Raw genomic sequence first — 24,903 nt, 5'->3', positions numbered from 1 at the left:
TGATGATAGAACAGCGGTGTCTGGATAGACGAGGGGCGGTGGACTATGCATATATGTAAACAACAGCTGTTCCACGATATCTCAGGAAGTCTCGAGGTTTTGCTTGCCCGAGGTAGAGTATCTCATGAAAAGCTGTAGACCACACTATTTTTCATCTGCATTTTTTATAGCTGTTGACACACCACCACAGACCGATGCTGGCACACTCAATGAGCTGTATTCCACCATAAGAAAACAGGAAGACGCTCATCCAGAGGCGGCGCTCCTAGCAGGGAAACTTAAATCTGTTTTACCAAATTTGTATCAGCATGTAAAATGTGCAACCAGAGGGGAAAAACTCTAGACCACCTTTACTCCAGACACAGAGACGTGTACAAAGCTCTCCCTCGCCCTCCATTTGATAAATCTGACCATAATTATATCCTCCTGATTCCTGCTTACAAGCTAAAACTAAAGCAGAAAGCACCAGTGACTCGTTCAATAAGAAAGTGAAGCAGATGCTGAACTACAGGACTGTTTTGCCAGCACAGACTGGAATATGTTCAGGGATTCCTCCGATGGCATTGAGGAGTACATCATTGGCTTCATCAATAAGTGCATTGATAATGTGGTCCCCACAGTGACCATAGGTACATACCCCAACCAGAAGATATTGGTTACAGGCAACATCCGCACTGAGCTAAAGGCTAGAGCTGCCGCTTTCAAGGAGAAGGACTCTCACCCGGAAGCTTATAAGATAATCCGCAATGCCCTCCAACGAACCATCAAACAGGCAAAGTGTCAAGATCGAATCCTACTACACCAGCTCCGATGCTAATCGGATGTGGCAGGGCTTGCAAACCATTATAGACTACAATGGGAAGTACAGCCGAGAGCTGCCCAGTGACACGAGCCTACCAGACGAGCTAAACTACTTCTATGCTCGCTTCGAGGTAAATAACACTGAAACATGCAAGAGAGCACCAGCTGTTCCGGACGACTGTGTGATCACGATCTTTAAACAGGTCAACGTTCAAAAGGGCGCTGGGCCAGACGGATTACCAGGACGTGTACTGCGAGCATGCGCTGACCAACTGGCAAGTGTCTTCACTAACATTTTCAACCTCTCCCTGTCTGAGTCTGTAACACCAACATGTATTAAGCAGGCCACCATAGTGCCTGTGCCAAAGACCACCTATGCTATTCATTGCTCAGCATTCAACACCATAGTGCCCTCAAAGCTCATCAATAAGCTAAGGACCCTGGGATTAAACACCTTCCTCTGCAACTGGATCCTGGACTTCCTGACGGGCCGCCCCCAGGTGGTGAGGGTTGTTGGAGCGAACCATTAAGGAGAGCTGAGCATTAAAAAGGTCTAGTTGCCAGGCTGAAGTAGCAAGGACATGCACATGAAGAGAAGATGACACCCAGGCCTTTTGACACCCAGGCTATGCTCTAGTCCTCTCCTGTACTCCTTGTTCACTCATGACTGCACGGCTAGGCACGACTTCAACATGATCGTTAAGTTTGTCGATGACACAACACTGACAACGTGCACTGCGCCCGGCCCGACACAGGAGTCACTAGTGCGCGATGAGACAAGGATATCCCTGCCGGCCAAACCCTCCCTAACCCAGACGACGCTGGGCCAATTGTGCGTTGCCCCATGGGCCTCCCAGTCACAGCCGGCTGCGACAGAGCCTGGACTCGAACCCAGAATCTCTGGTGGCACAGCCTTAGACCACTGAGACAGAGCCTGGACTCGAACCCAGAATCCTTAGACCACTGGGAGGCCCTTCGCTATTGATATTTTACTGCTGCTCTTTAACTACTTGTTACTTTTATTTCTTATTTCATATTTTTTTTAACTGCTTTGTAAGTAAGCATTTCACTGTAAGGTTACCTGTGGTATTCGGCACATGTGACTATTAGAATTTTATGTGCAGATGAATCATTGAATGCTCATGAATTGCACTTTTCTACTGTATTGTCTGTATATGTCCTTTTGTCTATCTTCCAGTGTGTTATGTATGCACAGAGCAGCAACCAATATTTCCCCGGGGGTTATCTTTAACAGGTACCGTGCTGTCCCGCTCTAATTCACCACAACCTTGAACTAATATAGGATAAATCCATGATTATTGAGCGTGACTGTTGCCAAAGACAGTACAGTATGAAGATAGAAATCCCAGCTCACGCTTGTAGGCGACGTCGGATAGCTAAACTCATGCGCATTAACACGTTTTCGGGGCTAACTCGCACCGAACTGCGCATGTGCCAACCGTCATCTCTAATAAGGCGCTCCTTCGATATAAAGTTGTTTTTGACGAGCATTTTAAAAAGGTATCAGTTTATTTTCACGAGGTTGGAGTAGTAAAATGTTCAACTACTAAAGACATTGGCTGGTTGTGCTTTTAGATTTCGAGAAAACGTACATCTAAAGAATAATTGCTCACTTCTCTAATTTACTTCTCAAACTCCGTTCTGATCAGCTTCGAAAGCGTTCCCGGAAGTCTTAAGATGTTGCGCCTCTGTGTTTTTATAAACTCTGTGTCGGTGCTTTCGTTTTCCCCATCCAGGCTCTATGAAAAGACAACTGGGCCGATGCACCTGAAATCAAAACGACACTCTGTGGCTTTCTTATGACTCCTATTTATAGTCTCTACTTTTCCAGGAAGTACGGTAAAGAGGAACCACACCCCCTTTTCCATACTGCTTTCTGATTGGGTTATTTCCATCACGTGATCCAGAAGTGAAAGGATTCTGGTTTTTCCGGAGGTAAGGAAATAAACACAACCTAATTATACTTGTGATTTTTACCTGACAAAATGTAAAAATATAAAGTTATATTGTATGACTACAACGTGTTTTAACTGCACACGGTGTCGTCCTTCCCCGGTGTCGACCTTCCCAGTTGTACTTGTGTAATTTCGGTATTTATCGTTTTGTGGAGGTGGGAACTGTCATCTTTGTTGTTGTTTTTCACTGTGAATCAGACCGACTGACTAGACAACAAATAAAACGTTTAGCTAAATACATTTTCCTCCTCCTTCGGCGTTATTTGGTGCAGTTAGCTAGTTAAGAAGACATTATTAAAAGGTAACATAAACCATTGCTTGGGTGAATAGCCTGATGCGTAGTTAGGGCACACAACTGTAGCTACCTAGATACGTTACTACAGCATTTTGTCATAGTCAAATGAGGTTTCTGACCATTACTATAACGTTAGACTTTGACATGTAGCTCGGACATTGTCATGGATAGAGAGCGGTCTATATTGGTCGTCATTGTGAACGCGTTGGGCCGGAGGGGGGTTTCCCATGGTGTAATAAAGTGATCTACGTCAGTTTCACACATTATCCCTCTAGTCTAGATTTAATACGGTGGGTTTGATTTTTCTCTAATTTCTCAGTGGATCAGCGAGGCCTCCTATTGGCTGTGACACTGAGTCAGGAAGTGGATTTTACTAAACGCATCGACAGTTTTTATGCCAGTAAAAGTCGTATTTTTAGCACGACAGCTGTGATGGAAACAGGAAGTTTTGGTACAATTTTATAAATGCCCTTAGATAATAGTTCATCATGGTGGAATCTTTTTATGTAGGTACATTTAATTATGTGCGAAATGGCGGTTTGAGACCTTTTTATGCGCAAATATTTATAACCGATTTATAAGTTATTTGGAGTCATGGTGTCTCCCACTACGATTCAGGAAGCGGTGCAGTTTATCAGGCTACAGGTGAAATACATTATATGATGAACTTCACAGGGTGGTGAAAGTCATGGTGATGCTCTTGATGCCGTTTGACAAATCCAAATATTCTCACTTTTATCCATAATAATCTCATCATGTAGACAGTGTACCCGCACTGGTGGCTAGAACACACCTGCCAAAACCAGACTAGGCACGTTTACCCCCCCTCCCCAGCAACAAGTCAGTTTGGTGTAAAAACATCTTTTCTTTTTGCAGAATTTAGAATATGCACTTTGAGTGACCCAGGACCACTGTTAGCTCTGGTCCTTGGCGTTAGTGCAGCTTGCTAACGTTGAGCCTTCAGGAAGAAGCCTCACTAACACCCTGGACCAGAGCTAGTTGTTCAATATGTCATTCCCCTTAGTGTGCTGTCTGAATGTCCTGGTTTGTTCTCCACTACAGGTGAACCTGAAGCCATCATCATGCAGAGCACAGCCAACTACCTGTGGCTCATCTCAGACCTGCTGGGCCAGGGAGCTACAGCTAACGTCTACCGTGGCAGACACAAGGTACAGGGCTAACACGCTAACATTTACTGTGGCAGACACAAGGTACAGGGCTAACACCTACCGTGGCAGACACAAGGTACAGGGCTAACACGCTAACGTCTACCGTGGCAGACACAAGGTACAGGGCTAACATCTACCGTGGCAGACACAAGGTACAGGGCTAACACGCTAACATCTACTGTGGCAGACACAATGTACAGGGCTAACGCTAACATCTACCGTGGCAGACACAAGGTACAGGGCTAACATCTACCGTGGCAGACACAAGGTACAGGGCTAACATCTACCGTGGCAGACACAAGGTACAGGGCTAACATCTACCGTGGCAGACACCATTTACAGGGCTAACACGCTAACATCTACCGTGGCAGACACAAGGTACAGGGCTAACACGCTAACATCTACCGTGGCAGACACAAGGTACAGGGCTAACACGCTAACATCTACCGTGGCAGACACAATGTACAGGGCTAACACTAACATCTACCGTGGCAGACACCATTTACAGGGCTAACACGCTAACATCTACCGTGGCAGACACAAGGTACAGGGCTAACACGCTAACATCTACCGTGGCAGACACAAGGTACAGGGCTAACACGCTAACATCTGCCGTGGCAGACACAAGGTACAGGGCTAACACGCTAACATCTACCGTGGCAGACACAAGGTACAGGGCTAACACGCTAACATCTGCCGTGGCAGACACAAGGTACAGGGCTAACACGCTAACATCTACTGTGGCAGACACAATGTACAGGGCTAACGCTAACATCTACCGTGGCAGACACAAGGTACAGGGCTAACATCTACCGTGGCAGACACAAGGTACAGGGCTAACATCTACCGTGGCAGACACAAGGTACAGCGCTAACATCTACCGTGGCAGACACCATTTACAGGGCTAACACGCTAACATCTACCGTGGCAGACACAAGGTACAGGGCTAACACGCTAACATCTACCGTGGCAGACACAAGGTACAGGGCTAACACGCTAACATCTACCGTGGCAGACACAATGTACAGGGCTAACACTAACATCTACCGTGGCAGACACCATTTACAGGGCTAACACGCTAACATCTACCGTGGCAGACACAAGGTACAGGGCTAACACGCTAACATCTACCGTGGCAGACACAAGGTACAGGGCTAACACGCTAACATCTGCCGTGGCAGACACAAGGTGGGCTAACACGCTAACATCTACCGTGGCAGACACAAGGTACAGGGCTAACACGCTAACATCTGCCGTGGCAGACACAAGGTACAGGGCTAACACGCTAACATCTACTGTGGCAGACACAATGTACAGGGCTAACGCTAACATCTACCGTGGCAGACACAAGGTACAGGGCTAACATCTACCGTGGCAGACACAAGGTACAGGGCTAACATCTACCGTGGCAGACACTATTTACAGGGCTAACACGCTAACATCTACCGTGGCAGACACAAGGTACAGGGCTAACACGCTAACATCTACCGTGGCAGACACAAGGTACAGGGCTAACACGCTAACATCTACCGTGGCAGACACAATGTACAGGGCTAACACTAACATCTACCGTGGCAGACACCATTTACAGGGCTAACACGCTAACATCTACCGTGGCAGACACAAGGTACAGGGCTAACACGCTAACATCTGCCGTGGCAGACACAAGGTACAGGGCTAACACGCTAACATCTACCGTGGCAGACACAAGATACATGACTGGTCAGATAATTTTCCAATCTGTTTAAAGGCACAGTCAACTTAGTGTATGTAAACTTCTGACCCACTGGAATTGTGAAATAATCTGTCTATAAACAATTGTTGGAAAAATGACTTGTGTCCTGCACAAAGTAGATGTCCTAACCGACTTGCCAAAACTGTAGTTTGGTAACAAGCAATATGTGGAGTGGTTGAAAAACGAGTTTTAATGACTCCAACCTAAGTGTATGTAAACTTCCAACTTCAACTGTATCTATGGGCAGCACTGAGGGAGGGGGACTGTAACTGGGGGTGGGGGAATGGTTGGAACGTAACTGAGGGGTGGGGGAACGGTAACGGGTGCGGGGGACACTGTTACTGAGGGGAGGGTGGGGACTGTTACTGGGGGGGGGGAATGGTTGTAACGTAACTGGGGGTGGGGGGAACGGTAATGGGTGCGGGGGCACTGTTACTGGGGGGGGGTGGGGACTGTTACTGAGGGGAGGGTGGGGACTGTTACTGAGGGGAGGGTGGGGACTGTTACTGAGGGGAGGGTGGGGACTAACTGGGGGGGGGACTGTAACTGGGGGGGACTGTAACTGAGGGGAGGGTGGGGACTAACTGGGGGGGGACTGTAACTGAGGGGGACATCTTGGCAGTCTCTCACCTACGTGGATACAAGAGCAGAAGTGTAGTGTTGTTGACATGTTGGCCAAACAGGAAGTCTAATATAGTACTGTTGTTCACTGTCTGTTGTCTCACTAACTCGCCATTTTGAGACGTTTCACCAACTGTTCATGTCACAGAGGGTTATGGTTGTCTGCTCAGCCATATCAGTCTAAGCTAGCGTGCTAACCCTTCTGTCTCCACAGGGGCTTTCCCTTCTGTCTCCACAGGGGCTTTCCCTTCTGTCTCCACAGGGGCTTTCCCTTCTGTCTCCACAGGGGCTTTCCCTTCTGTCTCCACAGGGGCTTTCCCTTCTGTCTCCACAGGGGCTTTCCCTTCTGTCTCCACAGGGGCTTTCCCTTCTGTCTCCACAGGGGCTTTCCCTTCTGTCTCCACAGGGGCTTTCCCTTCTGTCTCCACAGGGGCTTTCCCTTCCACAGGGGCTTTCCCTTCCACAGGGGCTTTCCCTTCCACAGGGGCTTTCCCTTCCACAGGGGCTTTCCCTTCCACAGGGGCTTTCCCTTCCACAGGGGCTTTCCCTTCTCACAGGGGCTTTCCCTTCTGTCTCCACAGGGGCTTTCCCTTCTGTCTCCACAGGGGCTTTCCCTTCTGTCTCCACAGGCGCTTTCCCTTCTGTCTCCACAGGCGCTTTCCCTTCTGTCTCCACAGGCGCTTTCCCTTCTGTCTCCACAGGCGCTTTCCCTTCTGTCTCCACAGGGGCTTTCCCTTCTGTCTCCACAGGGGCTTTCCCTTCTGTCTCCACAGGGGCTTTCCCTTCTGTCTCCACAGGGGCTTTCCCTTCTGTCTCCACAGGGGCTTTCCCTTCTGTCTCCACAGGGGCTTTCCCTTCTGTCTCCACAGGGGCTTTCCCTTCTGTCTCCACAGGGGCTTTTCCTTCTGTCTCCACAGGGGCTTTTCCTTCTCTCTCCACAGGGGCTTTCCCAGGTCTCTCTAGACTAGAGGGAGGATGCCAACACATTTTAGGATGGGTCTGGACATGTCTGTGTTCTGTCTGTTTGATTCTGACAGAATGAACATCTATGGCACTGAATGACCTGTCTCACTAGGGCTGTGTCCCTGATGGACTGTCTCACTAGGGCTGTGTCCCTGATGGACTGTCTCACTAGGGCTGTGTCCCTGATGGACTGTCTCACTAGGGCTGTGTCCCTGATGGACTGTCTCACTAGGGCTGTGTCCCTGATGGACTGTCTCACTAGGGCTGTGTCCCTGATGGACTGTCTCACTAGGGCTGTGTCCCTGATGGACTGTCTCTGTCTCACTAGGGCTGTGTCCCTGATGGACTGTCTCACTAGGGCTGTGTCCCTGATGGACTGTCTCACTAGGGCTGTGTCCCTGATGGACTGTCTCACTAGGGCTGTGTCCCTGATGGACTGTCTCACTAGGGCTGTGTCCCTGATGGACTGTCTCACTAGGGCTGTGTCCCTGATGGACTGTCTCACTAGGGCTGTGTCCCTGATGGACTGTCTCACTAGGGCTGTGTCCCTGATGGACTGTCTCACTAGGGCTGTGTCCCTGATGGACTGTCTCACTAGGGCTGTGTCCCTGATGGACTGTCTCACTAGGGCTGTGTCCCTGATGGACTGTCTCACTAGGGCTGTGTCCCTGATGGACTGTCTCACTAGGGCTGTGTCCCTGATGGACTGTCTCACTAGGGCTGTGTCCCTGATGGACTGTCTCACTAGGGCTGTGTCCCTGATGGACTGTCTCACTAGGGCTGTGTCCCTGATGGACTGTCTCACTAGGGCTGTGTCCCTGATGGACTGTCTCACTAGGGCTGTGTCCCTGATGGACTGTCTCACTAGGGCTGTGTCCCTGATGGACTGTCTCACTAGGGCTGTGTCCCTGATGGACTGTCTCACTAGGGCTGTGTCCCTGATGGACTGTCTCACTAGGGCTGTGTCCCTGATGGACTGTCCCTAGATACTACGGCTGGGTAGCCTGATGGACTGTCTCACTAGGTTGCTGTGTCCCTGATGGACTGTCTCACTGGGCTGTGTCCCTGATGGACTGTCTCACTAGGGCTGTGTCCCTGACCAGTTAACCCACTGTTCCTAGGGCTGTGTCCCTGATGGACTGTCTCACTAGGGCTGTGTCCCTGATGGACTGTCTCACTAGGGCTGTGTCCCTGATGGACTGTCTCACTAGGGCTGTGTCCCTGATGGAACTGTCTCACTAGGGCTGTGTCCCTGATGGACTGTCTCACTTGGGCTGTGTCCCAATGGACTGTCTCACTAGGGCTGTGTCCCTGATGGCAACTGCCTCCCTAGATAACGGCAGGGTCCCTATATATACAGCAGTGGTTATAACCCCTTGGGTCATCCACTATATACAGGTTGAGGACACCCCTGAGCCACTGGTATAAATCTGTCAGTATGTGGACACCCCTTCATCCACTGAACAGTTCCTAGAGGAACCCACTGTCATCCTATATATACCAGTATGAGGACCCCTTCATCCACTAGACAGCAGTTAACCCCACTGTTCCACTAGACCAGTTAACCCACTGTTCCTAGACCAGTTAACCCACTGTTCCTAGACCAGTTAACCCACTGTTCCTAGACCAGTTAACCCACTGTTCCTAGACACCAGTTAACCCACTGTTCCTAGACCAGTTAACCCACTGTTCCTAGACCAGTTAACCCACCTTCCTCCAGTTTCCTAGACCAGTTAACCCCACTGTTCCTAGACCAGTTAACCCCACTGTTCCTAGACCAGTTAACCCCACTGTTCCTAGACCAGTTAACCCCCCTTCACTGTTATAGACCAGTTAACCCCCTGTTCCTAGACCAGTTAACCCCTTCATCCACTGTTCCTAGACCAGTTAACCCCACTGTTCCACTAGACCAGTTAACCCCTGTTCCTAGACCAGTTAACCCACTGTTCCTAGACCAGTTAACCCACTGTTCCTAGACCAGTTAACCCACTGTTCCTAGACCAGTTAACCCACTGTTCCTAGACCAGTTAACCCACTGTTCCTAGACCAGTTAACCCACCACTGTTCCTAGACCAGTTAACCCACTGTTCCTAGACCAGTTAACCCACTGTTCCTAGACCAGTTAACCCACTGTTCCTAGACCAGTTAACCCCCTGTTCCTAGACAGCAGTTAACCCACTTTCCACTATACCAGCAGTTAACCCACTGTTCCTAGACCAGTTAACCCACTGTTCCTAGACCAGTTAACCCACTGTTCCACTAGACCAGTTAACCCACTGTTCCACTATACAGCAGTATAACCCAATCCACTAGACCAGTTAACAATGAGGCTTCATCCACTAAATATAAGAAATGTTCTTAACTGCCTTCATCCAAATAACAGTCAATGTGGACACCCCTTCATCCACTATATATACAGCAGTATGAGGACACCCCTTCATCCACTATATATACAGCAGTATGTGGACACCCCTTCATCCACTATATACACAGCAGTATGTGGACACCCCTTCATCCACTATATATACAGCAGTATGAGGACACCCCTTCATCCACTATATATACAGCAGTATGTGGACACCCCTTCATCCACTATATATACAGCAGTATGAGGACACCCCTTCATCCACTATATATACAGCAGTATGAGGACACCCCTTCATCCACTATATATACAGCAGTATGAGGACACCCCTTCATACACTATATATACAGCAGTATGTGGACACCCCTTCATCCACTATATATACAGCAGTATGAGGACACCCCTTCATCCACTATATATACAGCAGTATGAGGACACCCCTTCATCCACTATATATACAGCAGTATGAGGACACCGCTTCAAATGAGTGGATTCTACTATTTCAACCCGTTCTTCGGCGGACAACGCTTCCTGCCAGAATGCATAGTGCCAGCTGTAACGTTTGGTGGACGAGGAATAATAGTCTGGGGCTGTATAATCATGGTTCAGACTAGGCCCCTTAGTTCCAGTGAAGGGAAATCTTAACGCTACAGCATACAATGACATTCTAGAAGATTCTGTGCTTCCATCTTTGTGGCAACAGTTTGGGGAAGTCCCCTTCCTTGCTTTGTGCCCGGGGGGCACAAAAGTCCCTACAGAAATGGTTTGTTGACATCGGAGTGGAAGAACTTGACTGGCATGCACAGAGCCCTGACACCCCTCAACCTCATCGGACACCTTCGGGATGAATCCAACGCTGACTGCAGTTATGAGGTGGGGCCACTATATATACCTGGCACCCCTTCATCCACTATATAACTCTTGTGTATGTGGACACCTCTTCAAATGTGGCTGAATGGATTCTAATTTCAACCCGTTCAGCAATGTTCCAGACATCATAGTGGAAAGCCTTCCCAGAAGAGTGGGGCTGTTATAGCAGCAATGTTCCAACATCTTAGTGGAAAGCCTTCCCAGAAGAGTGGAGGCTGTTATGTGCAACAGTTTTCCTACATCTTTGTGGAAAAAGTCCCTCCAGAAATGGTTTGTTGACATCGGCTGGAAGAACTTATGGCATGCAAGAGTTCCTCAACCTCATGGAAAGCCTTCCCAGAAGAGTGGAGGCTGTTATAGCAGCAATGTTCCTGCATCTAGCCTGGAAAGCCCCCCAGAAGAGTGGAGGCTGTTGGAAGCAAGTCCCCGCAGCAATGTTCCAACATCTAGTGGAAAGCCTTCCCAGAAGAATGGAGGCTGTTATAGCAGCAATGTTCCAACATCTAGTGGAAAGCCTTCCCAGAAGAGTGGAGGCTGTTATAGCAGAAAAGGGGGACCAACTCCATATTAATGCCTGTGATTTTGGAATGAGATGTTGGCTGAGCAGGTGTCCACATACTTTTGGTCATGTAGTGTAGATTTCACTACTCAGTGCACGCAGGCAATTAGTGGTTTGCTATTTAAGGTTTAATTATGTTTTGTTCTCTAACATCAGAAAACAGGGGACCTGTATATCATCTTCTACCTACAGTTTATTTTTCTGTTTTAGATAATGGTGGACCTGAGTTCTGTAACACCTGAAAACACACCTGCATATAACACTGTGTTCTGTAACACCTGAAAACACACCTGTATATAACACTGAGTTCTGTAACACCTGAAAACACACCTGCATATAACACTGTGTTCTGTAACACCTGAAAACACACCTGTATAAAACACTGTGTTCTGTAACACTGTGTTCTGTAACACCAGAAAACACACCTGTATAAAACACACCTGTATATAACACTGAGTTCTGTAACACCTGAAAACACACCTGTATATAACACTGTGTTCTGTAACACCTGAAAACACACCTGTATATAACACTGAGTTCTGTAACACCTGAAAACACACCTGTATATAACACTGAGTTCTGTAACACCTGAAAACACACCTGTATATAACACTGAGTTCTGTAACACCTGAAAACACACCTGTATATAACACTGTGTTCTAACACCTGAAAACACACCTGTATATAACACTAACACCTGAAAACACACCTGTATATAACACTGAGTTCTGTAACACCAGAAAACGGGGGACCTATATGCGGTGAAGGTGTTCAACAACCTCAGTTTCCTGCGACCACTCGACGTCCAAATGAGAGAGTTTGAAGTCCTGAAGAAACTCAACCATAAGAACATCGTCAAGCTGTTCGCTGTGGAGGAGGAGGTCAGTTATATACCCTGTCATTTGTAGAATAACACTACCTAGTGGAGGTATCTCTATCAGTATATACTATCTGTAGAATAACACTACCTAGTGGAGGTATCTCTATCAGTAGAATAACACTACCTAGTGGAGGTATCTCTATCAGTATATACTATCTGTAGAATAACACTACCTAACACTACCTAGTGGAGGTATCTCTATCTGTATTTACTATCTGTATAATAACACTACCTAGAGGAGGTATCTCTATCAGTATATACTATCTGTAGAATAACACTACCTAGTGGAGGTATCTCTATCAGTAGAATAACACTACCTAGTGGAGGTATCTCTATCAGTATATACTATCTGTAGAATAACACTACCTAACACTACCTAGTGGAGGTATCTCTATCAGTAGAATAACACTACCTAGAGGAGGTATCTCTATCAGTATATACTATCTGTAGAATAACACTACCAAGTGGAGGTATCTCTATCAGTATATACTATCTGTAGAATAACAGATAGTATATAAAAACCTGGACCCGTACAAATCAGCTGGGCTTGACAATCTGGACCCCCTATTTCTGAAACTATCCGCCGCCATTGTCGCAACCCCTATTACCAGCCTGTTCAACCTCTCTTTCATATCGTCTGAGATCCCCAAGGATTGGAAAGCTGCCGCAGTCATCCCCCTCTTCAAAGGGGGAGACACCCTGGACCCAAACTGTTAGACCTATATCCATCCTGCCCTGCCTATCTAAGGTCTTCGAAAGCCAAGTCAACAAACAGGTCACTGACCATCTCGAATCCCACCGTACCTTCTCCGCTGTGCAATCTGGCTTCCGAGCCGGTCACGGGTGCACCTCAGCCACACTCAAGGTACTAAACGATATCATAACCGCCATCGATAAAAGACAGTACTGTGCAGCCGTCTTCATCGACCTTGCCAAGGCTTTCGACTCTGTCAATCACCATATTCTCATCGGCAGACTCAGTAGCCTCGGTTTTTCGGATGACTGCCTTGCCTGGTTCACCAATTACTTTGCAGACAGAGTTCAGTGTGTCAAATCGGAGGGCATGCTGTCCGGTCCTCTGGCAGTCTCTATGGGGGTGCCACAGGGTTCAATTCTCGGGCCGACTCTTTTCTCTGTGTATATCAATGATGTTGCTCTTCCTGCGGGCGATTCCCTGATCCACCTCTACGCAGACGACACCATTCTATATACTTTCGGCCCGTCATTGGACACTGTGCTATCTAACCTCCAAACAAGCTTCAATGCCATACAACACTCCTTCCGTGGCCTCCAACTGCTCTTAGACGCTAGTAAAACCAAATGCATGCTTTTAAACCGATCGCTGCCTGCACCCGCATGCCCGACTAGCATCACCACCCTGGATGGTTCCGACCTTGAATATGTGGACATCTATAAGTACCTAGGTGTCTGGCTAGACTGCAAACTCTCCTTCCAGACTCATATCAAACATCTCCAATCAAAAATCAAATCTAGAGTCGGCTTTCTATTCCGCAACAAAGCCTCCTTCACTCACGCCGCCAAACTTACCCTCGTAAAACTGACTATCCTACCAATCCTCGACTTCGGCGATGTCATCTACAAAATGGCTTCCAACACTCTACTCAGCAAACTGGATGCAGTATATCACAGTGCCATCCGTTTTGTCACAAGAGCACCTTATACCACCCACCACTGCGACTTGTATGCTCTAGTCGGCTGGCCCTCGCTACATATTCGTCGCCAGACCCACTGGCTCCAGGTCATCTACAAGTCCATGCTAGGTAAAGCTCCGCCTTATCTCAGTTCACTGGTCACGATGGCAACACCCATCCGTAGCACGCGCTCCAGCAGGTGTATCTCACTGATCATCCCTAAAGCCAACACCTCATTTGGCCGCCTTTCGTTCCAGTACTCTGCTGCCTGTGACTGGAACGAATTGCAAATCGCTGAAGTTGGAGACCTTTATCTCCCTCACCAACTTCAAACATCAGCTATCTGAGCAGCTAACCGATCGCTGCAGCTGTACATAGTCTATTGGTAAATAGCCCACCCATTTTCACCTACCTCATCCCCATACTGTCTTTATTTATTTACTTTTCTGCTCTTTTGCACACCAATATCTCTACCTGTACATGACCATCTGATCATTTATCACTCCAGTGTTAATCTGCAAAATTGTAACTATTCGTCTACCTCCTCATGCCTTTTGCACACATTGTATATAGACTCCCCCTTTGTTTTCTACTGTGTTATTGACTTGTTAATTGTTTACTCCATGTGTAACTCTGTGTTGTCTGTTCACACTGCTATGCTTTATCTTGGCCAGGTCACAGTTGTAAATGAGAACTTGTTCTCAACTAGCCTACCTGGTTAAATAAAGGTGAAATAAAAAAATAAAAAAATTAAAAAAACACTACCTAGTGGAGGTACATACTATCTGTAGAATAACACTACCTAGTGGAGGTATCTCTATCAGTATAATAACACTACCTAGAGGAGGTATCTCTATCAGTAAATAACACTACCTAGTGGAGGTATCTCTATCTCTATCAGTATAGACTATCTGTAGAATAACACTACCTAGTGGAGGTATCTCTATCAGTATAATAACACTACCTAGAGGAGGTATCTCTATCATCTGTAGAATAACACTACCTAGTGGAGGTATCTCTATCAGTAGAATAACACTACCTAGTGGAGGTATCTCTATCAGTATATACTATCTGTAGAATAACACTACCTAACACTACCTAGTGGAGGTATCTCTATCTGTATTTACTATCTGTATAATAACACTACCTAGAGGAGTATCTCTATCAGTATAATAACACTACCTAGAGGTATCTCTATCAGTATAATAACACTACCTAGTGGAGGTATCTCTATCAGTATAATAACACTACCTAGAGGAGGTATCTCTATCAGTATATACTATCTGTAGAATAACACTACCGAGTGGAGGTATCTCTATCAGTATATACTATCTGTAGAATAACACTACCTAGTGGAGGTATCTCTATCAGTAGAATAACACTACCTAACATCAGAAACTCTAACAGAAAGTGGATCCGTTGATTTGACCACGTGTGTGTTTGTCTCAGTGAGGTGTCAGTCGTGCTGACTAACATGTTATTTCCTGTCCCAGTCCAACACCCGCCACAAGGTGTTGGTGATGGAGTATTGTCCCTGTGGGAGTCTGTATACGGTGCTGGAGGAGTCTTCTAATGCCTACGGACTCCCCGAGGATGAGTTCCTCATCGTGCTACAGGACGTGGGTAAGAAGGACTGGACACACACACACACACACACACACACACACTCCCCGAGGATGAGTTCCTCATCGTGCTACAGGACGTGGGTAAGAAGGACTGGACACACACACACCACACACACACGCACACCTCTTACAGACACACACACATTATCACCTCGTCTCAACATCAACTACCCATTATCACATCATCAACTACCCATTATCGCCTCACCATCAACTACCCATTATCACCTCACCATCATCGCCTCACCATCAACTACCCATTATCACCTCATCTCAACATCAAATGCCCATTATCACCTCACCATCAAATACCCATTATCACCTCACCATCAACTACCCATTATCACCTCACCATCAACTACCCATTATCACCTCATCACATACCCATTATCACATTATCAACTACCCATTATCACCTCACCTCTCCATCAACTACCCATTATCACCTCATCTCAACATCAACTACCCATTATCACCTCACCATCGTCGCCTCACCATCAACTACCCATTATCACATCATCAACTACCCATTATCGCCTCACCATCAACTACCCATTATCACCTCACCATCATCGCCTCACCATCAACTACCCATTATCACCTCATCTCAACATCAACTGCCCATTATCACCTCACCATCAAATACCCATTATCACCTCGCCATCAACTACCCATTATCGCCTCGCCATCAACTACCCATTATCACCTCACCATCAACTACCCATTATCACCTCACCATCAACTACCCATTATCACCTCACCATCAACTACCCATTATCGCCTCACCATCAACTACCCATTATTGCCTCATCTCAACATCAACTGCCCATTATCACCTCACCATCAAATACCCATTATCACCTCACCATCAACTACCCATTATCGCCTCGCCATCAACTACCCATTATCGCCTCGCCATCAACTACCCATTATCGCCTCGCCATCAACTACCCATTATCGCCTCACCATCAACTACCCATTATCGCCTCGCCATCAACTACCCATTATCGCCTCGCCATCAACTACCCATTATCGCCTCGCCATCAACTACCCATTATCACCTCACCATCAACTACCCATTATCACCTCACCATCAAATACCCATTATCACCTCGCCATCAACTACCCATTATCGCCTCGCCATGATCAAACCTACCTTACCCTACCTACTTCCACTCTGATCAAAACTCTGATCCTGTATGTTAGTGTCAGGTTGATTGGTGCTCTGTGGGTTGAGGTGGTAATGACTAACGCTGCTCTGTGTGTTGAGGTGGTAATGACTGTAACGCTGCTCTGTGTGTTGAGGTGGTAATGACTGTAACGCTGCTCTGTGTGTTGAGGTGGTAATGACTGTAACGCTGCTCTGTGTGTTGAGGTGGTAATGACTGTAACGCTGCTCTGTGTGTTGAGGTGGTAATGACTAATGCTGCTCTGTGGGTTGAGGTGGTAATGACTGTAACGCTGCTCTGTGGGTTGAGGTGGTAATGACCATAACGCTGCTCTGTGTGTTGAGGTGGTAATGACTAATGGTCTGTGGGTTGAATGATGCTAATGCTGCTCTGTGTGTTGATAATGCTGCTCTGTGTGTTGAGGTGGTAATGACTAATGCTGCTCTGTGTGTTGAGGTGGTAATGACTGTAACGTGCTCTGTGTGTTGAGGTGGTAATGACCATAATGCTGCTCTGTGTGTTGAGGTGGTAATGACTGATGCTGCTCTGTGTGTTGAGGTGGTAATGACTAACGCTGCTCTGTGTGTTGAGGTGGTAATGACTAACGCTGCTCTGTGTGTTGAGGTGGTAACGCTGCTCTGTGTGTTGAGGTGGTAATGACTAACGGTGCTCTGTGTGTTGAGGTGGTAACGCTGCTCTGTGTGTTGAGGTGGTAATGACCGTAATGCTGCTCTGTGTGTTGAGGTGGTAACGGTGCTCTGTGTGTTGAGGTGGTAATGACTAACAGTGCTCTGTGTGTTGAGGTGGTAACGCTGCTCTGTGTGTTGTGGTGGTAATGACTAACGCTGCTCTGGGGTAATGTGACTAATAACCCTGTCCTGTATATTAACAGTAGCTGGTATGAACCATCTCAGAGAGTACGGCATCGTGCACCGTGACATCAAACCAGGCAACATCATGCGCGTCATCGGCGAGGACGGGAGGTCCGTCTATAAGCTGACTGATTTCGGAGCAGCCAGAGAACTAGATGACGACGAGCAGTTTGTCTCTCTTTACGGCACTGAGGAATATCTGGTGAGTCTCCTGACCTCCGACCTCTACCTGCCGTTTGGACCTCTCACTTACATAGGACACTTTACTCATCTAAAGGAATAATCTGCTATGGACTTCAGCTCAACATGACCTGTGTGTCTCTCTGTGTGTGTCTCTCTGTGTGTGTCTCTCTGTGTGTGTCTCTCTGTGTGTGTCTCTCTGTGTGTGTCTCTCTGTGTGTGTCTCTCTGTGTGTGTCTCTCTGTGTGTGTCTCTCTGTGTGTGTCTCTCTGTGTGTGTCTCTCTGTGTGTGTCTCTCTCTGTGTGCTCTCTGTGTGTGTCTGTGTGTGTGTCTGTGTGTGTCTCTCTGTGTCTCTCTCTGTGTCTCTCTGTGTGTGTGTCTCTCTCTGTGTCTCTCTCTGTCTCTATCTCTCTCTGTGTGTGTCTCTCTGTGTGTGTCTCTCTGTGTGTGTCTCTCTCTCTCTCTGTGTCTCTCTGTGTGTGTATCTCTCTGTGTGTGTGTCTCTCTCTGTGTCTCTCTCTGTCTCTCTCTCTGTGTCTCTCTCTGTGTCTCTCTCTGTGTGTATCTCTGTGTGTCTCTCTGTATCTCTCTGTGTGTCTCTCTGTGTGTGTGTGTCTCTCTCTGTGTGTGTGTGTCTCTCTGTGTGTGTGTGTCTCTCTCTGTGTGTGTGTCTCTCTGTGTGTGTGTCTCTCTGTGTGTGTGTCTCTCTGTGTGTCTCTCTCTGTGTGTGTGTGTCTCTCTGTGTGTGTGTGTCTCTCTGTATCTCTCTGTGTGTCTCCAACAGCACCCTGACATGTATGAGCGTGCAGTGCTGAGGAAGGAGCACCAGAAGAAGTATGGTGCGACGGTTGACCTGTGGAGCATCGGAGTCACCTTCTTCCACGCTGCCACCGGGTCCCTCCCCTTCAGACCCTTCGAGGGACCACGCAGGAACAAGGAAGTCATGTAAGAACTGCCTCCTGGTGGTCTAGAGGTCTAAGAACTGCCTCCTGGTGGTCTAGAGGTCTAAGAACTGCCTCCTGGTGGTCTAGAGGTCTAAGAACTGCCTCCTGGTGGTCTAGAGGTCTAAGAACTGCCTCCTGGTGGTCTAGAGGTCTAAGAACTGCCTCCTGGTGGTCTAGAGGTCTAAGAACTGCCTCCTGGTGGTCTAGAGGTCTAAGAACTGCCTCCTGGTGGTCTAGAGGTCTAAGAACTGCCTCCTGGTGGTCTAGAGGTCTAAGAACTGCCTCCTGGTGGTCTAGAGGTCTAAGAACTGCCTCCTGGTGGTCTAGAGGTCTAAGAACTGCCTCCTGGTGGTCTAGAGGTCTAAGAACTGCCTCCTGGTGGTCTAGAGGTCTAAGAACTATAACCTGGTGGTCTAGGGTGGTCTAAGAACTATAATCTGGTGTTCTAGAGGTCTAAGACTTATATCCTGGTGGTCTAGGGTGGTCTAAACTACATCCTGGTGACCTGGGGTGGTCTAGTGGTCTAAGAAATGCCTCCTGGTGGTCTAGAGGTCTAAGAACTGCCTCCTGGTGGTCTAGAGGTCTAAGAACTGCCTCCTGGTGGTCTAGAGGTCTAATCACTGCCTCCTGGTGGTCTAAGAACTATATCCTGGTGGTCTAGAGGTCTAAGAACTATATCCTGGTGGTCTAGGGTGGTCTAAGAACTGCATCCTGGTGGTCTAGGGTGGTCTAAGAACTATATCCTGGTGGTCTAGAGTGGTCTAAGAACTACATCCTGTTGACCTAGGGTGGTCTAAGAACTGCATCCTGGTGACCTAGGGTGGTCTAAGAACTACATCCGGTTGACCTAGGGTGGTCCAAGAACCACATCCGGTTGACCTAGGGTGGTCTAAGAACTACATCCGGTTGAGCTAGGGTGGTCCAAGAACTACATCCTGTTGACCTAGGGTGGTCTAAGAACTATATCCGGTTGACCTAGGGTGGTCTAAACTACATCCTGGTGACCTAGGGTGGTCTAAGAACTGCATCCTGGTGGTCTAGCGTGGTCTAGTGGTCTAAGAACTATATCCTGTTGACCTAGGGTGGTCTAAGAACTACATCCTTTTGAGCTAGGGTGGTCTAGTGGTCTAAGAACTATATCCTGTTGACCTAGGGTGGTCTAAGAACTACATCCTGTTGACCTAGGGTGGTCTAAGAACTATACCCTGTTGACCTAGGGTGGTCTAAGAACTATACCCTGTTGACCAAGAACTACATCCTGTTGACCTAGGGTGGTCTAAGAACTATATCCTGTTGACCTAGGGTGGTCTAAGAACTACATCCTGTTGACCTAGGGTGGTCTAAGAACTATATCCTGTTGACCTAGGGTGGTCTAAGAACTACATACCTGTTGACCTAGGGTGGTCTAAGAACTACATCCTGTTGACCTAGGGTGGTCTAAGAACTACATCCTGTTGACCTAGGGTGGTCCAAGAACTACATCCGGTTGACCTAGGGTGGTCCAAGAACCACATCCGGTTGACCTAGGGTGGTCCAAGAACTACATCCTGTTGACCTAGGGTGGTCTAAGAACTATACCCTGTTGACCTAGGGTGGTCTAAGAACTACATACGGTTGACCTAGGGTGGTCTAAGAACTACATCCGGTTGACCTAGGGTGGTCCAAGAACTACATCCTGTTGACCTAGGGTGGTCTAAGAACTATATCCTGTTGACCTAGGGTGGTCTAAGAACTACATCCGGTTGACCTAGGGTGGTCTAAGAACTATATCCGGTTGACCTAGGGTGGTCTAAGAACTACATCCGGTTGACCTAGGTTGGTCTAAGAACTATACCCTGTTGACCTAGGGTGGTCTAGTGGTCTAAGAACTACATCCTGGTGACCTAGGGTGGTGTAAGAACTAAGTATTCAGACCCTTTGCTGTGATACTCAAAATTGAGCTCAGGTAAATCCTGTTTCCATTGATCATCCTTGAGATGTTTCTATAACTTGATTGGAGTCCACCTGTGGTAAATTCAACTGATTGGACATGATTTGGTATGACACACACTTGTCTATATAAGGTCCCACAGTTGACAGTGCATGTCAGAGCAAAAACCAAGCCATGAGGTCGAAGGGATTGCCCATAGAGCTCCGAGACAGGATTGTGTCGAGGCACAGATCTGGGGAAGGGTACCAAAACATTTCTGCAGCATTGAAGGTCCCCAAGAACATGGTGGCCTCCATTTTTAAATGGAAGAAGTTTGGAACCACCAAGACTCTTCCTAACTGAGCAATCGGGAGAAGGGCCTTGGTCAGGGAGGTGACTGAGAACCCAATGGTCACTCTGACAGAGCTCCAGAGTTCCTCTCTGGCAATTGGAGAACCTTCCAGAAGGACAAGCATCTCTGCAGTACACCACCAATCAGGCCATACGGAAGCCAATCCTCATTAAAAGGCACCTGGCAGCCCGCTTGGAGTTTACCAAAAGGCACCTAAAGGACACTCTGACCATAAGAAACAAGGTTCTCTGGTCTGATGAAACCAAGATTGAACTGTTTGGTCTGAAGGCCAAGCGTAACATCTGGAGGAAACCTGGCACCATCCCTACAGTGAAGCATGGTGGTGGCGGCATCATCCCTACGGTGAAGCATGGTGGTGGGGGCACCATCCCTACAGTGAAGCATGGTGGCGGCAGCATTATGCTGTGGGATGTTTTTCAGCGGCAGGGACTGGCGTAGCAAAGTACAGAGATGAAAACCTGCTCCAGAGCACTCAGGACCTCAGACTGGGGTGAAGGTTCACCGTCCAACAGGACAACGACCCTAATTACACATCCAAGACAACGCTTGAGTCTTTGAATGTCCTTGAGTGGCCCAGCCAGAGCCCGGACTTGAACCCGATCGAACATCTCTGGAGAGACCTGAAAATAGCTGTGCAGCGACGCTCCCCACCCAACCTGACAGAGCTTGAGAGGATCTGCAGAGAAGAATGGGAGAAACTCCCCAAATACAGGTGTGCCAAGCTTGTAGCGTCAGACCCCAAGAAGACTAGAGGGTGTAATCACGACCAAAGGTGCTTCAACAAAGTACTGAATTAAGGGTCTCAATACTTACAACAAAAAACCTGTGTTTGTGATGTCATTATGAGGTATTGTGATGTCATTATGAGCTATTGTGATGTCATTATGGCGTATTGTGTGTAGATTGAAGAGGGGGCAAAAAACAATTGAATCCATTTTAGAATTAGGCTGTAACGTAACAAAATGTGGAAGAAGTCAAGAGGTCGGGATAGTTTCTGAATGTATTGTATATAGCTACCGCTGCAGCAGGGGCTCAGATCAGCCCACTGCTGTTTCAGGACCTGTCTCTTTTTCCTCTGGGCCCGTGTCCTGTTTCAGGACCTGTCTCTTTCCTCTGGGCCCGTGTCCTGTTTCAGGACCTGTCTCTTTCCTCTGGGCCCGTGTCCTGTTTCAGGACCTGTCTCTTTCCTCTGGGCCCGTGTCCTGTCCAATAAAGCACAAATAGGAGAGGAGTGGCTCCTTGAAGTCCGTTGGATAGGTGTGACAGCATTTGTAAAATGAGATGTTTGTCTCGGTGACTGAAGGTTTTGTATAGTGATGTTGTTGTCCTGTCTCCCATCAGGTATAAAATCATCACAGAGAAGCCGTCAGGTGACTGAAGGTTTTGTATAGTGACGTTGTTGTCCTGTCTCCCATCAGGTATAAAATCATCACAGAGAAGCCGTCAGGAACCGTCTCTGGGCAGCAGAAGTTTGAGAACGGGAAGATTGAGTGGAGCACAGAGATGCCTGTCTCCTGCAACCTGTCCAAGTACGTACTCTAGTCTACCCCTGACCTCTAACCCCCTGACCTCTACCCCTGTCTACTGCAGCTCCTCCAAGTAGGTCCTCTGGTCCATTAAAACTAGTAAATTACCTGACCTCTAACCCCTTGACCTCTCTCTCCTCCATGGTCCTCCAGAGCTTGCTGACCCTAGTCCTAGCCAACATCTCGGAGGCTGACTACCCTCTGACCTCTCTCTCCTCCAGGGGCCTCCAGAGCTTGCTGACCCCAGTCCTAGCCAACATCTTGGAGGCTGACCTCTGACCTCTCTCTCTCCTCCAGGGGCCTCCAGAGCTTGCTGACCCCAGTCCTAGCCAACATCTTGGAGGCTGACCAGGAGAAGTGTTGGGGCTTTGACCAGTTCTTTGCTGAGACCAGTGATATCCTGCATCGTACCGTGGTGTTGGTCTTCAGTCTACAGCAGGCTACTCTCCACTACATCTACATCCACCAGTACAATACGTGAGTCTCCACTACATCTACATCCACCAGTACAATACGTGAGTCTCCACTACATCTACATCCACCAGTACAATATGAGTCTCTACTACATCTACATCCACCAGTACAATATGTGAGTCTCTCCACCAGTACAATACGTGAGTCTCCATCCACCAGTACAATATGTGAGTCTCCACTACATCTACATCCACCAGTACAATACGTGAGTCTCTCCACCAGTACAATACGTGAGTCTCTCCACCAGTACAATACGTTACAGCCTTATTCTAAAATGTATAAAATTATTTTTTCCCGATCAATCTACACACAATACCCCATAATGACATCACAATACCCCATAATGACATCACAATACCCCATAATGACAAAGCAAAAATGTGTTTTTAGTTATTTTAGCACATTCCAGAAGGACAACCGTCTCTGCAGCACTCCACCAATCAGGCCTTTATGGTAGAGTGGGGAGACGGAAGCCACTCCTCAATAAAAGGCACATGACAGCCTGCTTGGAGTTTGACAAAAGGCACCTAAAGACTCTCAGACCAGGAGAAACAAGATTCTCTGGTGTGATGAAACCAAGTTTGTACTCTTGGCCTGAATGCCAAGCGTCACGTCTGGAGGAAACCTGGCACCATCCCTACGGTGAAGCATGGTGGTGGCGGCATCATCCCTACGGTGAAACATGGTGGTGGGGGCACCATCCCTACAGTGAAGCATGGTGGTGGCGGCATCATGCTGTGGGGATGTTTTTCAGCGGCAGGGACTGGCGTAGCAAAGTACAGAGATCCTTGATGAAAACCTGCTCCAGAGCACTCAGGACCTCAGACTGGGGCGAAGGTTCACCGTCCAACAGGACAACGACCCTAATTACACATCCAAGACAACACTGGAGTGGCTTCGGGACAAATCTTTGAATGTCCCTGAGTGGCCCAGCCAGAGCCCGGACTTGAACCTGATCGAACATCTCTGGAGAGACCTGAAAATAGCTGTGCAGCGACGCTCCCCACCCAACCTGACAGAGCCTGACAGTATCTGCAGAGAAGAATGGGAGATCTTCCCCAAATACAGGTGTGCCAAACTTTAGGGTCACCGTTGATAATGACAGACTCTGGTTCTGATCCTTCTCTCCGAGGATGTCGGATAGGACAAATAGGACCAAAAAAACCACTGACCATACACACAGAATGATTACTTTTCTCTGTAAACTGCTCCGAGAGATAGAGGCTGACCCTTAACCTCTGACCTCTCTCCCCAGGGCGACTCTCTTCCAGGAGCTGTTGTCTCGTCGGTGCAGTATCCCGGTCCACAACCAGGAGCTCCTGTACGAGGGGCGACGCCTACAGCTTGAGCCCAACCGCCAAGCCCAGACCTTCCCGCGGACCTCCAGAGACAATCCCATCATGCTGCTCAGCAGAGAGTCCGTAGCTACAGTGGGGCTCATCTTCGAGGACCGTAAGAGTCTTTATTATTAGCATCGATGTGGAAATGGGATTTACACTGAACACAAATACAGACAACATGTGAAGTGTTGGTGCCATGTTTTCATCAGCTGAAATTAAAGATCCCGGAAATGTTCCGTACGCACAGAAAGATGATTTCTCTCACGTTTTGGGCACGAATTTGTTTTACATCCCCGTTACGTAGCATTTCTCCTTTGACAAGATAATTGACCTGACTGCAGTTCGGGGTCGTAATCGACTTCGTTGGGAAAACGCTTCCCTTCGATGTCTGTCATTAACCTCAGTCTCTGTCTGTCTGTGTTGTTAATCTCAGTCTCTCTATTGATCTCCACAGCGAGTCCTCCTAAAGTCCAGCCTCGCTACGATCTGGACCTGGATGCCAGCTATGCCAAGGTAACTATATATTATGCCAGCTATGCCAAGTGTTACGCACGCCTCTATGAAGAGGGAACGCAACACCCTGCTACAACTAAACTCTCTGTGA

General features: G+C 47.8%; 1 protein-coding gene across 1 annotated transcript in view; it reads left to right on the top strand.

Annotated features, from left to right (window-relative positions):
- Positions 1–2,634: 2,634 nt before the first annotated feature.
- LOC112242097 (serine/threonine-protein kinase TBK1-like) overlaps positions 2,635–24,903 on the top strand; it is a 35,304-nt gene continuing 13,035 nt past the window's right edge. The window contains exons 1-10 of the mRNA XM_042313942.1: positions 2,635–2,757; positions 4,135–4,241; positions 12,095–12,235; positions 15,380–15,509; positions 17,573–17,754; positions 18,518–18,678; positions 22,378–22,488; positions 22,783–22,962; positions 24,215–24,411; positions 24,754–24,812. Coding sequence (XP_042169876.1) covers positions 4,155–4,241; positions 12,095–12,235; positions 15,380–15,509; positions 17,573–17,754; positions 18,518–18,678; positions 22,378–22,488; positions 22,783–22,962; positions 24,215–24,411; positions 24,754–24,812 — 1,248 coding nt within the window. The 5' untranslated portion in view covers positions 2,635–2,757; positions 4,135–4,154. The remainder of the gene's footprint in view (positions 2,758–4,134; positions 4,242–12,094; positions 12,236–15,379; positions 15,510–17,572; positions 17,755–18,517; positions 18,679–22,377; positions 22,489–22,782; positions 22,963–24,214; positions 24,412–24,753; positions 24,813–24,903) is intronic.

Source organism: Oncorhynchus tshawytscha, unplaced genomic scaffold (assembly GCF_018296145.1).
Source record: "Oncorhynchus tshawytscha isolate Ot180627B unplaced genomic scaffold, Otsh_v2.0 Un_contig_9227_pilon_pilon, whole genome shotgun sequence".
In the NCBI taxonomy this organism is placed as follows: domain Eukaryota; kingdom Metazoa; phylum Chordata; class Actinopteri; order Salmoniformes; family Salmonidae; genus Oncorhynchus; species Oncorhynchus tshawytscha.
The sequence above is the reverse complement of the archived record's forward strand: the minus strand, read 5'-3'. Positions and strand labels throughout refer to the sequence as shown.